Source organism: Crocuta crocuta, unplaced genomic scaffold (assembly GCF_008692635.1).
Source record: "Crocuta crocuta isolate KB4526 unplaced genomic scaffold, BGI_CrCroc_1.0 scaffold142, whole genome shotgun sequence".
NCBI classification, from domain to species: Eukaryota; Metazoa; Chordata; class Mammalia; order Carnivora; family Hyaenidae; genus Crocuta; species Crocuta crocuta.
The window spans coordinates 3,034,132-3,048,825 of NW_027528892.1; the positions used below are offsets into that span (position 1 = coordinate 3,034,132).

The 14,694-nt window shown below is 50.0% G+C and overlaps 1 protein-coding gene across 1 annotated transcript; it reads right to left on the reverse strand.

Moving 5' to 3' along the window:
• Positions 1-6,010: 6,010 nt before the first annotated feature.
• Positions 6,011-14,691, reverse strand: ZNF550 (zinc finger protein 550). The gene is made up of 4 exons (XM_077756956.1): positions 14,555-14,691; positions 12,243-12,369; positions 10,473-10,568; positions 6,011-6,861 (listed from the first exon to the last, which is right to left on the reverse strand). Exons 1-4 carry the CDS (start codon positions 14,579-14,581, stop codon positions 6,011-6,013), a joined length of 1,101 nt encoding a protein of 366 aa, XP_077613082.1. The 5' UTR covers positions 14,582-14,691.
• Between the last annotated feature and the right edge of the window lie 3 nt (positions 14,692-14,694).

Genomic DNA, 14,694 nt, shown 5'->3' on the forward strand with positions numbered 1-14,694 from the left:
CCCCTCTCTTATTTTTCTCATTCTGAAATATATTGCATTATATTAGTAATTTCAGAAACTTTTGTAATCTTAGTGTTATTAAAATTCCATTTTTCCTATGAATCGTGTGTGTGTAAAGTGGAGGCGAATTTCACTCCCACGTACTTCCTGCCCCCCCTTCCTGTTGAGTGGCTCTTTCTCTGCATGCTTTGTGGACCTTGGTCACCAGTGTCCATGGGTCACACACAGTCCTGTGAGTGGGGTCCGCCCTTCCGGGGACACGTCACCTGTATCCCTGTCTGCTGATGTGCATTTTATCAAGTCGTTTTCTTCTCCCAAATCTTCATGCCAGTTGCCCTGTTTATTTCAGTTACAGATGGGAATTAATGTAAACTACTGACACAAATTGCCAAAGAAAAAGTCTTATTTCTGTACATCCTAAATTGCCTGTCTCCAAAAACATGGAAATTGAAGAGTCTTTAAAAACAGAATTGAGGTAAAAGTGGGTTATAAAACCATACCAGATTAGGGATCATATAAACCTGTGACTATTCTGCACTCAGGTTTTTGACAGCTTTAAATTTTCAGGCTATTTGGAAGGATTCCATATATATATACACACACACACACACACACACTTAAGTTTTTATTTGTTTGTTTATTAATGTTTGTTTATTTTTGAGAGAGAGAGACAGAGTGCAAGCAGGAGAGGGCCAGAGAGAGTGGGACACAGAATCTGAAGCAGGCTCCAGGCTCTGAGCTGTCAGCACAGGGCCTGATGTGGGACTCGAACTCAGGAACCGTGAGATCGACCTAAGCCAAAGTTGGGGCTTAACTGACTGAGCCACCCAAGCATCCTTATTTATTTATTTTTGAGAGAGGGACAGAGAGAGACAGCAGGGGAGGGACAGAGAGAGGGAATCCCAAGCAGGCTCTGGACTGTCAGTGTAGAGCTTGATGTGGGACTCGAACTCACAAACCGTGAGGAAAGTATATCCAATATTGTGATGTTTGATCCATTATGGCTTGTGATAGAGAAGGAAAAATATGTAAAATTTAAATCACAGCGAGTTGATCCAAAATAGTCTTAACAAATTACTGTTATGGTTAAACATTATTAAACATCATTTTTTTAAAGCAGAGTTTAATTTTTTTTCTTTTTAATGTTTTATTTCTGAGAGAGAGAGACACACACAGCATGAGCAGAGGAGGGTCAGAGAGAGAGGGAGACACAGAATCCAAAGCAGGCTCCAGGCTCTGTGCTGACAGCTCAGAACCCACAAACCATGAGATCATGACCTGAGCTGAAGTTGGACGCTTAACCGACTGAGCCACCCAGGTGCCCCTTAAACATCATTTTTGCTTGCAATTTTCTGCTCATTAGTGAGATGAACATGCCTTCTGGGTTTATTTTTTTAATACTGTCTGTTCCTATACATTACACCATTTTTTTGGTTAACCCAACTGATTAATATCAGTACCAGGAGATTATTGATAGTTTCCTCTTTTAAATACTCCAGATTTAAATATTTTCTTTAAGTTTCATTTTAGTTTACTTGTGGCATATTACTGATTTCACTATTATTTCCGTTTTATGAACTCGGGTATCCTCTGGCCTATGTTCTCTTTAGTAATGATTTGCCCTGTCCTTCATTGTCAATATATAGCAGGATATTTTCAGTGATGAGATAGGTCACTAAAAAATATTTTTAGATCGAGAGTGTTATTTTCTAAAACTCTCTAATGTACCAGGTAAAAACTCACCTCTATGTTTCAATTAAATACTCAAATATTTTAATGCCATATATTTAATGAATTTTTTTCTTCCTTCTCCCCTTATCATGTCACCCCGGGGCGTCTGGGTGGCTCAGTTGGTTGGGCGTCTGACTTCAACCTTATCATCTGTCACCTGTCACTTACTTCTCCTCTATCTACGTATCCGTTTGTCTCACAAAGTCCCTGTTCTGTACCACCGAAAAAATTGTCAATTTCTTTCTTCTTTTTTTTTTTTTCTTTTGAGTGTAGTTGACACACAATGTGACATTAGTTTCAGGTGTACAACATAAGAATTGATAATGTCCATGTTATCTTATGCTCACGAGTGTAGCTACTGCCGGTCACTGGACAACCTTATAACCAAATCAGTGACTATATTCTCAAGGCTGTGCCTTTTATTCCTGTGACTTAATCATTCCATAGCTGGAAGCCTGTACCCTCCACCTCCTTGACCTATTTTGCATAAAAACTTGTTAATATAGTTGGTGTTTGTCAGGGCCAGTTCTCTTCACTGCATAATTTTATTTATTAATTAAAAATATTTTGGGGGCGCCTGGGTGACTCAGTAGGTTAAGCATCTGACTTTGGCTCAGGTCATGATCTCAGGGTTCGTGGGTTCGAGCCCCGCGTCGGGCTCTGTGCTGACAGCTCAGAGCCTGGAGCCTGTTTCAGATTCTGTGTCTCCCTCTCTCTGACCCTCCCCTGCTCGTGCTGTCTCTCTCTGACTCTCAAAAATAAATAAAAAACATTTTTAAAAAATTTAAATTTTTGTAATTACTGGAGAGATTTTGGAAAAATTGCTATGCAACTAGTAGTACATTACAGAAGGTATTTTGTGAATTGATCTATTTTCAATATTAGAATTTCTATTTCAGTGTGCAGTGTTTCTTTGCTGTTATTTCATTCTGATCCTATTAAAAGTTATTAATTTCACTTCAATTTACACTTACTTAGTTTTAATGTTGTTTTATGATATTTCAATTAACTTTGCAGAAGATAATTTTTAAAAAGTCTTATTTATTTTGAGAGGGAGGGAAAGAGAGAACACACGTGCACCAGTAGGGTAGGGGCGGAGAGAGGGAGAGAGAATCCCAAGCAGACTCCATACTGTTAGCAGAGCCTGATGTGGGGCTTGAACCCACAAATCATAGCACGACCTGAGCCAAAATCAAGAGGTAGATGCTTTTTTTTTTTTTTTTTGACAGAGCCATCCAGGCGAAGAGGTAGATGCTCAACTGAGTGAGCCACCCAGGTGGCTCTGCACAAGATAATTTTTTTTAATTGCTTTTTTTTTTTAAATATAATATTTCCTACAGACAGGAAATGTGTTGATTTACATTGATAGATCTAGTATATTTCTGTATCCTGGATTATGTTATTAAGTCTAATATGTCTTAGTGGTTCTTTTGTGTTAAGGAAACAACCACTTCAGTTTCCAAACTTGAACATTTGTCATCTGAATTTACAGGGGATTGATCCCACCAGGAAATTAGTGGGTCAGTTTAGTGGTATCTGGTGTGCCTATCTTGATCCTACTCAGTTTTAGAATATCTCCATATTTCATTGTCCAATATGAATATTCAGTTCATTTCAGAAGAAAAGCTTTTTAAAAATTTTTTTAAAGATTTATTTTATTTCTGAGAGAGAGCGTGAGTGTGGGAGGGGCAGAGAGAGAGAGGGAGACAGAGACTCGAAGCAGGCCCCAGGCCCGGAGCTGGCAGCACCGAGCCTGATGCAGGGCTCTAACTCCCAAACCGTGCGATCGTGAACTGAGCCGAAATCGGATGCATAACTGACTGAGCCACCCAACTGTCCCGAACCCATCACCTTCTAATATGCTCTGGAACTTAGGAACATTGCTGTCTCCTCACCCAGAAGTTCTACAAGGGCAAAATCCTTTTGTTTTTTTGTGCATCTCATGTACCTAGGAAAGTCCATGACCCACACGAGATACATAATAAGTGATTTCTGAGAGCACTAAATGTCACCTTAACTTTCTTATCCATTTGTAAGAACCCACTCTACTACTTATCCTAACTTTACTGATTCACTAGCACCTACCATCAGGACCAGTACCCAGAGAGCTCTCAAGAATGGAGAAAAATCCTATTTTGGAGACCAAATGTTCAAGGTGATTAGGAATCCAGCAAAGCCATGTGCTCAACTTCCTTCTCTTTTTCGATTTCAGCGTACCCTGCTCACCTACACTAGGCGTTAAGCTCTCTCCCTGCTCAAGGACAGGACTCCTGTCTCAGCCACTCAGGTGCCCCATACCCCAGAGTGCCCAGAACATACTATGTGGTCATGTGAACGAAGGATGGAGGTCCTTCAGGAGACCCCTGCCTGTTGTGGCGGCGAGTATATAATATGTCCTCACACTGAACGTTAAGACGCTATGGCAAGACCTTGAAGTTGAGGAACAAACCCTGAGATTTCCTTCATTTAGTAGAAAACACATCGCTCCTGCTTTGGGACAAAGTGGGGTCAGCATGGCAGGCATGCAAAGAACCCTTTGATGAAAACCAAGATGTTTCCAGAGGGGTTTCTCCAACTCTCTCGAACCCAGTGCTCAGCCACAAGTACAGCCATGGCTACAATACATACCACCGTCCAGAGAGAGGACAGAGGGTGGGTGGGGTGTTCAAGAGTCAGCTCTCCTTTCTGAAAAACAGAAAACTATGCATGCTATCCTGAAAACAAAAACTAGACCTCACTAACTCATCAATAAGTTCATTTGTACAATGGACCACAGATATATGAGTGCTCAGTGACCCGTGTGACCCGTGCACGTAGCCTTATAAAGGTGCAGAAGAAGCTCTGAGTGAGGAAATGATTCTACGTTCTCCTGTAGTTTTTAGCCTGTTACCGTTACCATGTGTGCCTTGAAAACTGAAGGAAAGTCCACAGGATGAATTTCAAATGACCACATCTGATACCAGCATCAAGGGAGGAAGTCCGGGGTGGCAACCACGAAGCCCACACAAACCAACACCGGCATGTACACACCCAGACTGTCCTGTTAAAGTCCCTGGCCCTTTATTTTGTAGCAGAACTTCACACAACCCTTTATAAGATCAGACAGTGAGGATATTTGGGCATTTGTTTCCTGGGGTCCTCATGAATTTGCCCCAGCAGTGTGTTTTATGTCCCTGGTTCTAGCTACAATTCAAGCCCTAGACGGCTGGAGGGGACGTGAGGCCTCAGGCCCCAAAACCACCAGGACCCACCTGAGAAGGCCCCACCGTACCGTCAGGGAAAAAGAAAGAAAACAAAGGAGCAGAATGGAGTCAAGAAAAAGTGAGGGAGAGAGAACGTCGAGGATTTAAAAACCACAGGAACAGAAGCTTTACTTATAAATACTGAAGCCGTAAACATTCTTGAGGGGAGCATATTTCAATGTGACAGTGTACACGGTGTACGCGGATTCCTTCTCTCAGACCATGTGAGTTTAAGTGGCATGTGGTGTTATTTTCAGAATTCTAACTTTTAAGTTCAAGTATCTTGTGTTTCAGCCTTCACACTTCTCAAGAACGACGTTCCTCATGGGTGAGGATGATTGGAACAAAGTCTTCCAGCAAACGTCTGTAGAGCTGCCCTCACTGTCCAAACTTTCCAGACACAGGATGGCAGTGAACACATAAAAACAAAGGGCTGGGGGTGCCGGGGTGGTCAGTCGTTAAGCATCCAGCTCTTGATGTCAGCTCAGGTCATGATCTCATGGTTCGTGGGTTTGAGCCCCAAGTTGGGCTCTGGGCTGACAGAGTGGAGCCTGCTTGAGACTCTCTCTCTCTCCCTTGCTCTCTCAAAATAAATAAAAATAAACTTAGAAAAAAAAAAAAAGGGCTGAGGCCCTTCCTCTCAAATACTCCCCCATCTGATGAAAAGCTTAATAGGTTTGGCACGGAAATGCGAAAGTCTGTAAAGACATCTGTTTCTTCCATTTGAAGTGTATGTTTCCATCCCCGTCTTTTTATTCTTCTTTTAAAAGTAACGCTGAAGCGGCTTTCTAAGGGTCAACCGAGGGGCAGACGTGTGGCGGGACGTCCTTGTGAGTGCACAGTACCCACTGTCCGTCTACCAGGCACCAGAAGGCCCGCGCGGGGTACGATTCCCAGCGACCCCTGACCTAACAGTAAGTGCTGAGCGTCTCGGGTTTTCTCACAGCAACGACAGTGACGCGGCTGCCCTTGTTCGTTAGGGGTTCTCGGACGGCAGGGAGGGTGCTGCTTCTGGCCAGCGGCTCTCAGCCGTTATGTTAGGAACGTCCTTCCGCGGCGCGNTGCTGCGCCAGCTCCGAGCCGCAGCGGAAGGCCTTGCCGCACTCGGCGCAGTCGTAAGGCTTCGCGCCGGTGTGCACGGCGTAGTGCTGGATCAGGTGCGCCCGGTGGCCGAACGACCTCTCGCACTCCCTGCACTCGAAGGGCTTCTCGCCAGTGTGGGTCCGGCTGTGCCGGACGAAAGTGGAGCGGTGGGTGAAGGCCTTGCGACACTGGGCGCACTCGTAGGGCTTCTCCCCGGTGTGGACCGGGCGGTGCTGCACGAGGTAGGACCTGCGTTTGAAGGCCTTCCCGCACTCCGGGCACGTGTACGGTTTCTCCCCGGTGTGGATGAGGTAGTGCCGGATCAGGGTCGAGCTCTGGCTGAAGGCTTTGCCACACGCGTTGCATTCATAGGGCTTTGTTCCAGTGTGGACCCGCTGATGCCGCACAAGGTACCACTTACGGTTAAACCCTTTCCCACACTCCTTGCATTCGTAGAGATCATTCCCCGCGTGAGGCGTGCGGCCTTTGCCTGGTCCCTGTGGGTCACGTTCATGGAGCACCTCTCCCGGGGAGACTCTCTCTGGCAAGACCCTGGAGTGCAGGCTATCCTCCGTCCCCAAACCATCATCTTCATGGCTCATTCTCTCACGGTGGGTCTCGTGAGCATCTGTCCCAGGCGTCAGTCGGCCTTTCTGCATTTCCAAAAGCCCTTCCCAATCCCTGCTCTGCACCAGGCTGGAGTCCCTTGGAGGTCCCTGGGCCAGGCTGTCCCGGAGCCAGGCTCCCGCAGACAAAACCAGCTGAGAAGTGCTTGGGTCTCCGGTCCGAAGTTTTGCACTGTCACCTGAAGAGAATCCGACACACAAAGGGGGACTTTTAGTGCTGCGGTATAGAGGAGACGAAGTCAACACTTCGGGGCAAGTGAGGCTGAGCTAGCACCACTGACAATGGCTGCGTTTTACATCTCTAGAACCTGGGTTTCTAAGGACTGTTCTGGTCCTTGTACTCTTGACACCATTAAAGGGAAAATCCCAAGGGTAGGCGGGACCAGGAGACAGGGGGTCGGGAGTGGGGGCCCCTCCTCACAATCCAGATGAGAGGATGGGGGACAGTTTTGATCATTTGCTCCAAGAATTGATGTCCCTTGGTGCTAGGAGCACACGGAAGTGGCACTGAACAGGACTGGGAGGGAAAAGATGTCATCTTCTCAGAGGAGGTATCCCACGAGCTAGGTCCTAATGGAGAAGCCACAGAGAGCAGGAGGGAGGGGCGCGGATTGAAACGGAAGGAGCACGCGTGCAGAGTCACTCCTGGGAGAGTGCGGTACAGCTAAAGGAAGAAAGGGGCCCCGGAGGCAAGCCCGGAGGCTTCTTGGTGAGGCCACTAGCAAAGGGGGATCACAGTCCAAGGAAGAGCATCAAGACTGAAGAAGAGGAGGGATGGAGGGACACCCGGGGCCAAACGGTAGAAAAGACAAGCTTCTGCTCTGCTAGGAGGCATCACATGGTGGTTAACAGGGCTCTGGAGCCAGAAGCCGTTGTTCCAGCCCCACCTCCACCAAGTGAGTGATCTTGGTGGATGAGTTACTTTCTTCTTCAAGGCGTGGCTTCCTCATCTGAGAGACCAGGAGTCCGTTGTGAGGGTTCAGGAAGAAAATGCCATAAAGCGCTTGACACGAGTCTTGATGCGGCGTGTATACTATGCTGTGGGTCATTATCCTGAGCTGCTGTGACGGTCACCTTTACACATCAGCTTGGTTAGGCCTAGTCCACCAGTTCTAGTTGAGGTATTTTTAAGATGTAATTAACATTTAAGCCAACAGACTTTGAGAAAAGATGATCATCCATAATCTTTCTCTCAGAGAGTGGGCCTCTCTGAAAGAGGGCCACATCCAGTCTCCTGAAGCCTTAAGAGAAAAGGCCGGGCTCCCCTGGGAGGGCAGGAATCCTGCCTCCAGACACCTTCCGACTCAGGCCGCGACATCAGCTCTTCCGCCTCTGGGCCTGATTCTACCTCCTCCTGGCTGTGATTCTCTGGAGAACCCTAATATGCTGTTGTTCTCACTGCCGCACTGGGCAATTAGGGTGGCAGCAAGGACACCCTCAAACACAAGCAAAGCTTGCCCTACAAGTCAAGGAAAGGGGCCTCAGCAGAAGCCGACACCACTGACACCACGATGTCGGACTTCTAGCTTCCGGAACTGTGAGAAAACAAATTTCTGTTGTTCAAGGTACGAAAAGGGGTGGGAAAGCCCCTGATAAACCCATCTTCAGTGAAAGCATGGGGACAGTGGTTTCCACTGTAGGAGGAGCCATCTCAAGGATGGGGCACAGGGGCCTGCTAGTTTGCTGGAAATATTCCGAGTCTGCACTGGGGTGAGGAATACCTCAGTTAGCACACATGCAAAAGCCTAAGCCTGACTTTTAAGACTTGTGCACATCACCGTACGCTTCTGACAGTAAGGAGAGAAGACCAAGCAGAGTTTAAGCAAAAGGTAAGGAAGTCAAGTGTATACATTTTTCCTAACCAATGAGACGGCTCCTTCAAGAAACCTGGCTTTATAAGGTACGTCAACACTGGCCGCAAGCTAGTCCTGATCTGCAAACGCTTGTGTTTGTTGTGTGTAGACAATCGGAGCACATGTTTATGTGGAGCAGACAGACGACGAAGATGCAGCCAGGCCGGAAGGAAGTGAGGCAGCAAGCTTCCTGAGAAGGCAGAGGCATGGCCGAGGCTGTGGGGGAGGAACAGGCCAGGATCAGAGGCACAGGATCTTCCACAGAGGACGAGGAAGCCGTAGATGCGGGACAGACACGATGAGTCATTCTGGATTGAGGAGCCAGAACCAGAAGTACACAGTCTTCATTTCCAGTGCGAGGCAGAATATATGCTGAGACCCTGGTGACAGCAGAAGTGGTGAAGCCCTGGAAGGCATCCGGGGGGCTGCAGGAGCCAGTGTGAGAGGAAGAGCTGCCCGGAGGCACATGGCAGATGCAGGGAGACCTGCCCAGAGGCTCTGGCATCATCCGAGCAAGAGACGATGGAAACCTGGACTAGATGCTCGTGATGGAGCCAATTAGAGCAGTGGGGGCGATACACTCGGCAGACACAGATCATGCCAAACGGGCAGGACCGGGGAGGGATCAATGTTGGGTCTGAAGGAGAGCGAGATGCTGAGGTGCTCTCTGAGGTATTTCCAACTTCTACCCTGCTTTGAATAGCAGGACGCTCTCTGACCCGGGATGGGGAAGAGTGGACAGGATGGTGAGTATCTAAGGCCTGACGGACTCGACGTGCCTCTGAGACACTAAGCGGAGATGTGGATCTAGGAGCTGGGAGGGCCGCCAAAGACATGCCGGCTGAGAAGCCTGAAGGACCGCCAGAGAGGAGGCCACGCCTCGCCATGACGGCCCCAGCTACTCCACGGCACAGATGTGGGGCTGAAAAGGCCCACTGTCACCGTGCGGTTTTCAGGGCAAGAGAGGTAGGAGGATCCAGCCAGTGCAAGGGGCTGCTTCTGATGAACAAACAGGGGGCTGGATGAACGGAGAGAGAAGGGTGGGAGACAGTTGGATACAAAGCGAAGTGTAATTTGCAGAGTAGAGACAGTACTTTCAAGGGTAAGAAAGGTCCCTTGAATCAGAAAAAAATGTGTTACCTCACTGTCACCCACTCGGACTATAATTACATGGACACACCAAGAGCTGACTTCTGGGGGGCTCAGTTGGTTAAGCGTCCAACTTTGGCTCAGGTCATGATCTCATGGTTCCTGAGTTCAAGCCCCATGCAGAGCTCTGTGCTGACAGCTCAGAGCCTTAAATGTTTAAAAAAATTTTTAATTCAAAAGACAAAAAACAAACTATTTAAAAAAATAAACTATTAAAAAAAAAGACAAAAGACAAAAAACCTGACTTCCATTGACGCTTCCACAGGCCAGGCACGGTGTGCTGGCTCACCACAACCTCAAACAATGGAATCACAGAAACTGTCGTTACCCTGAGTTTCCAAGTAGGCTGAGCACAGCCGACTGACAGGATACAAACCAAGTACGCCGGCTCTTCTCCGCAGGCACGCGCAGCTAAGCACCCCCCAGGCTTGAGCATCCAGGTGTGGCCAGATGCCTACTTCTCTTCCAGGGAGCATGGGTGGAAGTGACCTTGGGGTGTCTGTGGATGTGCCTTCTCCCCTTCCCCCTGCATTTCCCTTCCACCAGCTGGATTAGACCAGAGAGCACGCCTAAAGCTACACGCTGACATCCAGCACCAGGTCTCTAAATAATGCTGGGCGTCCGAGCCGGCCTGCAGATGCAATGCGACACCTGGATGTGAGAAACCACCCGAACCCCCAGGAGGTCACAGAGAGTCTCACACGGGTGCAGAGGCACTGGTCCCTTGCATGCTGGAGGCTGCCAGGAACCCCCACCTCTCCCCGCCCTGCACAGCTCCCTGCTCCTACCTGGGCAGGTGCTCCGTGAGAGGCCTCTCTCCCCAGTCCACAGCTCCCGCCCATGCTTCAGCAGGTGGGTCAACTCTGCTCTGGGGACTGAGTGCCCTGTGGACAGAGAAAGAAACAAGCCCTGGTGTATGAGAAGAAAGCAATGTCTCCATCTGGCCTGGGACTTAATGACAGGGAAAAGACCCGAGTGAAGCTACTACTGACGTGAAGAATGTGCCGACCTACACACAGGTCCCTTTCCTGGGCTGCAACTACTATAGAGGGTGCTGCTGTCTCTGCACAACACCAGCGTCCTTGAACTTCGTCGGTGGAAGCCAACCCTACTTGGGGGCACACCGCTTTCACACATAGACATGGGACCCTGGGAAAGCGAGCCCCTCCTTCCAGAAGGGATTCTGTAATTCATCTAAGTCGCTGGTTCTCAAACCTAGGTGCTTTGGAACCATCTAGGAGTGCTCGATTCTGACCTCAAGCCAAAAGGAACACAATTTATTGGGGTGAGGCCTAGCGATCTATCTGAGATCTCTCCCCAGAGGCCGCCCAGGGGGCACTGAAAGCCAAGGGGCTAGAAGTCCTGGAATGGCATCCCTGAGCACTGATAATCTGAGGCAGGCAGGTAACCTGAGCTGGATGCCCATTCTGAGGACGAAACCCTTATTCCGCGAGGCGAGGCTGCAGCACCCCACAGGCCACAAGGGGGCGAGCCTGAGGAACAGGGAGATGCCTGGTCTGGGGAGAGGAGCGGAGACCACCTTCACATCACTGAGGAAGGAGTGGTGAAGGGGCATCCTCCAGACCAGGCCAGTCCCACCCTGGGGCTTGTCGGTAGGTGAGTTGGGAACTTTCCTCAGGGGAAGGCAGTTTAAGCTGGTCTTGTCACGTGCAGCAGATACATCTCCACAGAGACAGGCGGGTTCTGCACAGAAGTCCAGTGACTGAGGTACCAGGACCCACTGAAGTTTCAACTGGCAGATTCTGATTGTGAGCCCAGGACTCATGGGGACAGGTCTCAGGAATGGTCACTGGGTGTTTTGTGTTAAACTATGTTTACAGTAAATAGGTCCTAGAACGATCTTAGGATTGAGCGAGTGTGTGCTATGTGCAGGGTGCTGAGCTCACAGAGGGGCTGGCGAAAAGGTGAGCCAGATGTTCCTTTGGCTCGCCTTTCTTTCACCCCAGGGCCTTTTCTTATATTGGTTCCTCCACCTGGAAACCCTCCTTGACCTCCCCTCCAAGCTTCAAGTCTCAGTTGGAGCCACTTGCTGCCTTTTTTTTTTAAGTTAGACTTTGTTTTGTTTTTTTTTATTTTTTATTCTTTTTCAATTTTCTTATGTTTTTATTTATTTATTTATTTTTAATATTTTTATTTATTTCTAGGAGAGAGAGAGACAGCGTGAGCAGGGAAGGGTCAGAGAGAGAGGGAGACACAGACTCCGAAACAGGCTCCAGGCTCTGAGCTGGCAGTCAGCACAGAGCCCAACACGGGGCTCGAACCCACGAACCGCAAGATCATGACCTAAGCGAAAGTTGGACGCTTAACCGACTAAGCCACCCAGGCACCCCTCTTATGTTTTTATTTTATTTTTGAGAGAGAGAGACAGAGTGCAAGTGGGGGAAGGGTAGAGAGTGAGAGGGAAACAGAATCTGAAGCAGGCTCCAGGCTCTGAGCTGTCAGCACAGAGCCTCATGTGAGGCTCAAACTGAAAAACAATGAGATCATGACCTGAGCCGAAGTCGGGTGCCCCACAGGAGTGAGAGGTAAGTCCTTACCCAGGGAGACCAGAAGCCCACAGGTCTCCAGCATCACCTCCTGGTACAGGGCCCTCTGGTCCAGTTCCAGCTGTCCCCACTCTTCCTGGGTGAAGGTCACAGCTACATCCTTAAAGGTAACCAAAACCTGGGAAGCCAAACAGAGGTAGTGGCATTGGTCTTGTGCTGTTGGATGCAGTCAGACCCTGTTACTCACTTGTTGGTGAAGGTGCAGAGAGACCCAGGCCTGAATCACTGAGGCCTCCTGAGGGCAGAGCTCTGTGCTGGGCTCAAGGCGGAGGTAGAGGCAGCCTTTGTACATAATGCAGTTATGGCTGAGAGAAAAGCCTCCCCTGGAGAAGCCGCTGGAGATGACAGACGGTGGTGTTCCTAAGGACTGTAGGGGCAGTTAGTGATCTGGGACATGCGAGGAACAGGGAAAAGGATCATGCCGGTAAGTCCAACAATGAGAACCACAGCAATAGTAGCTGAGGCTCCCTGCTCCTCCCCTGTGCCCGCCCCCCAGCAGAGAGCTTTTACCACTCAGGTAAAGTGACTAAAAGTCCCTTGTTCTGGACCCAGACTCCCAGGGACCGAATCTGACACTTGCCAGCTGTGACCAAGAGGAGGACATCACATCATTTCTCTAAGCCTTGGTTTCCACATCGATACCATAATCCCTCCCACTTCACCAGGCAGTTCCGAGAGCTAAAACAAAAAGGTTCACATGCGGACACTGGAATGCCCAGGCCGGAATGTGTTCAATGTATTTTGTGACTTTTCCTAACCCGCCCACAGCCCACGACATAAATGCTACTGTCATGTCCATGTGACGGCCCACAGCCTGGAGCTTAGGTAGCTCTAGAAAGCCCATAATCTCACATTAAAGGAGCAGAGAAAGGACTAGAACATCCAGCAAAAGATGATGTCCCCAGAAAACAGGAAGGTGGGGGCCAGGCGCACCTCTGCCAGAACTAAAACAGCCAGGAAAAGGCTCTTCTAGTAGGTGACACTGACGCACAGGAGAGACGGCCCTGCAGAGGCCTGGGGACAGGGGCCCCGGAAGAAGGAAGTGCAAGTACAAAGGCTGCAAAAAAGGAAGGACTTGGACAAGTTCAGCACCATCCAGAAGGGAAGGGAGGAGCACCGAGGTGTCGCAGGGGCAGATCCAGCACAGCCCGGAAGGCCAAGGTGGGGTTTGTGTGCATTTACTACAAGTGTGATGGTAGCCCCTGAGTGGGAGACCCGTTCACTCATTCAGCCTTTTACTGAGTACCTTTTACAAGCCCAGGCCGTTCTAGGTCTTGGCATAGGGCAGCGACAGGCGCTCACGATTCGGGGCTGGAAACATCCTAAACAAGCAACTAAAATCAGCAAGACAACGTCTGAGGCCCCTAAAGATTCCCAAGACAAGAAAATGGAGTAAGGAGACGAATGAGATGACAGTGACTTTACACAGGGCAACAGGGAAGGCCTCCTTCAGGCTGGGTCTGAAAAAGCGAGGAGAGGGCCCTGCGGAGGGGGAACAAGACGAGTGCTGACAGTGGTCTAGGCTATGAAGCGGGGACTTGGGGCGACCGCTAGAGTCTCCCCAGAGCCCCTTGTGCATGTGTGTGCAAAGGGACATCACACTCCTGCACACTGTCATCACTGACCATGTGGATGGACTCAACTTTTCAAACCTAACTGAATGTCTTAAAGAAGAAAACAGCTCCACTACTGTCAGGGGAAAGCCGGTTCCATTTGTTGTAAACGGAAAAAGAAGTTCCTTGGACGCCCTGGCGCTCAGCCTGCCTTTCCACCTCTCCGCCCAAGCACAGCAGCAATTCCAGAAACTCGTCCCCCCATTCTCCGCCCCGGCTCTAGCCCGCTAGAGGCCGGAGGGCGCAAGGGTCGGACTCCCGCCGGGTCTAGCCTACGCGACAGACACAGGCTCAGGAGGCATCTCCGTGGAAAGAGCCCCCAGAGCGACACTCCCGCGGCCCTGCTGGACACCGGGGGACACACGCCACTCACGTATGGTTTCCAGGGCCCCCAACCCGGGACGCGGATCCGTTAATACTACTTCACCTCCGGGAGCACAGATGCCCGGCGCCGCAGGGGGACTCGCTCAAGGTCACGGCNTGAGGTCTCGGGGGTGCGAGTCGTCCTCCGCACCCGGCAAGGACCGAGGGCAATTCCAGAAGCCGCACCTGTCCCTTCCACACAGCGTCCCGCTGGGTGCCAGAAACGGACGCTTCCCCACGTGGCCCCGGCCGCCCTCCAGAGCCGAGAACCACCCCGGGGCCGGGAAACTGAGGCACAGCACGCCGCCGCCCCGCTCGTCCACTCACTTGCGCCGGGTCCACGCGCGCCGCCATCAGGCCGTGGGGACCGCGGGGCCGCGCGAGGACGCCGGGGGTCCCCGCGGGCTCAGCCGACCCTCCCCCAAGTCCCACAGAGGCGGGGGTGGAGCCCCTCCCCGGCGTCCCGG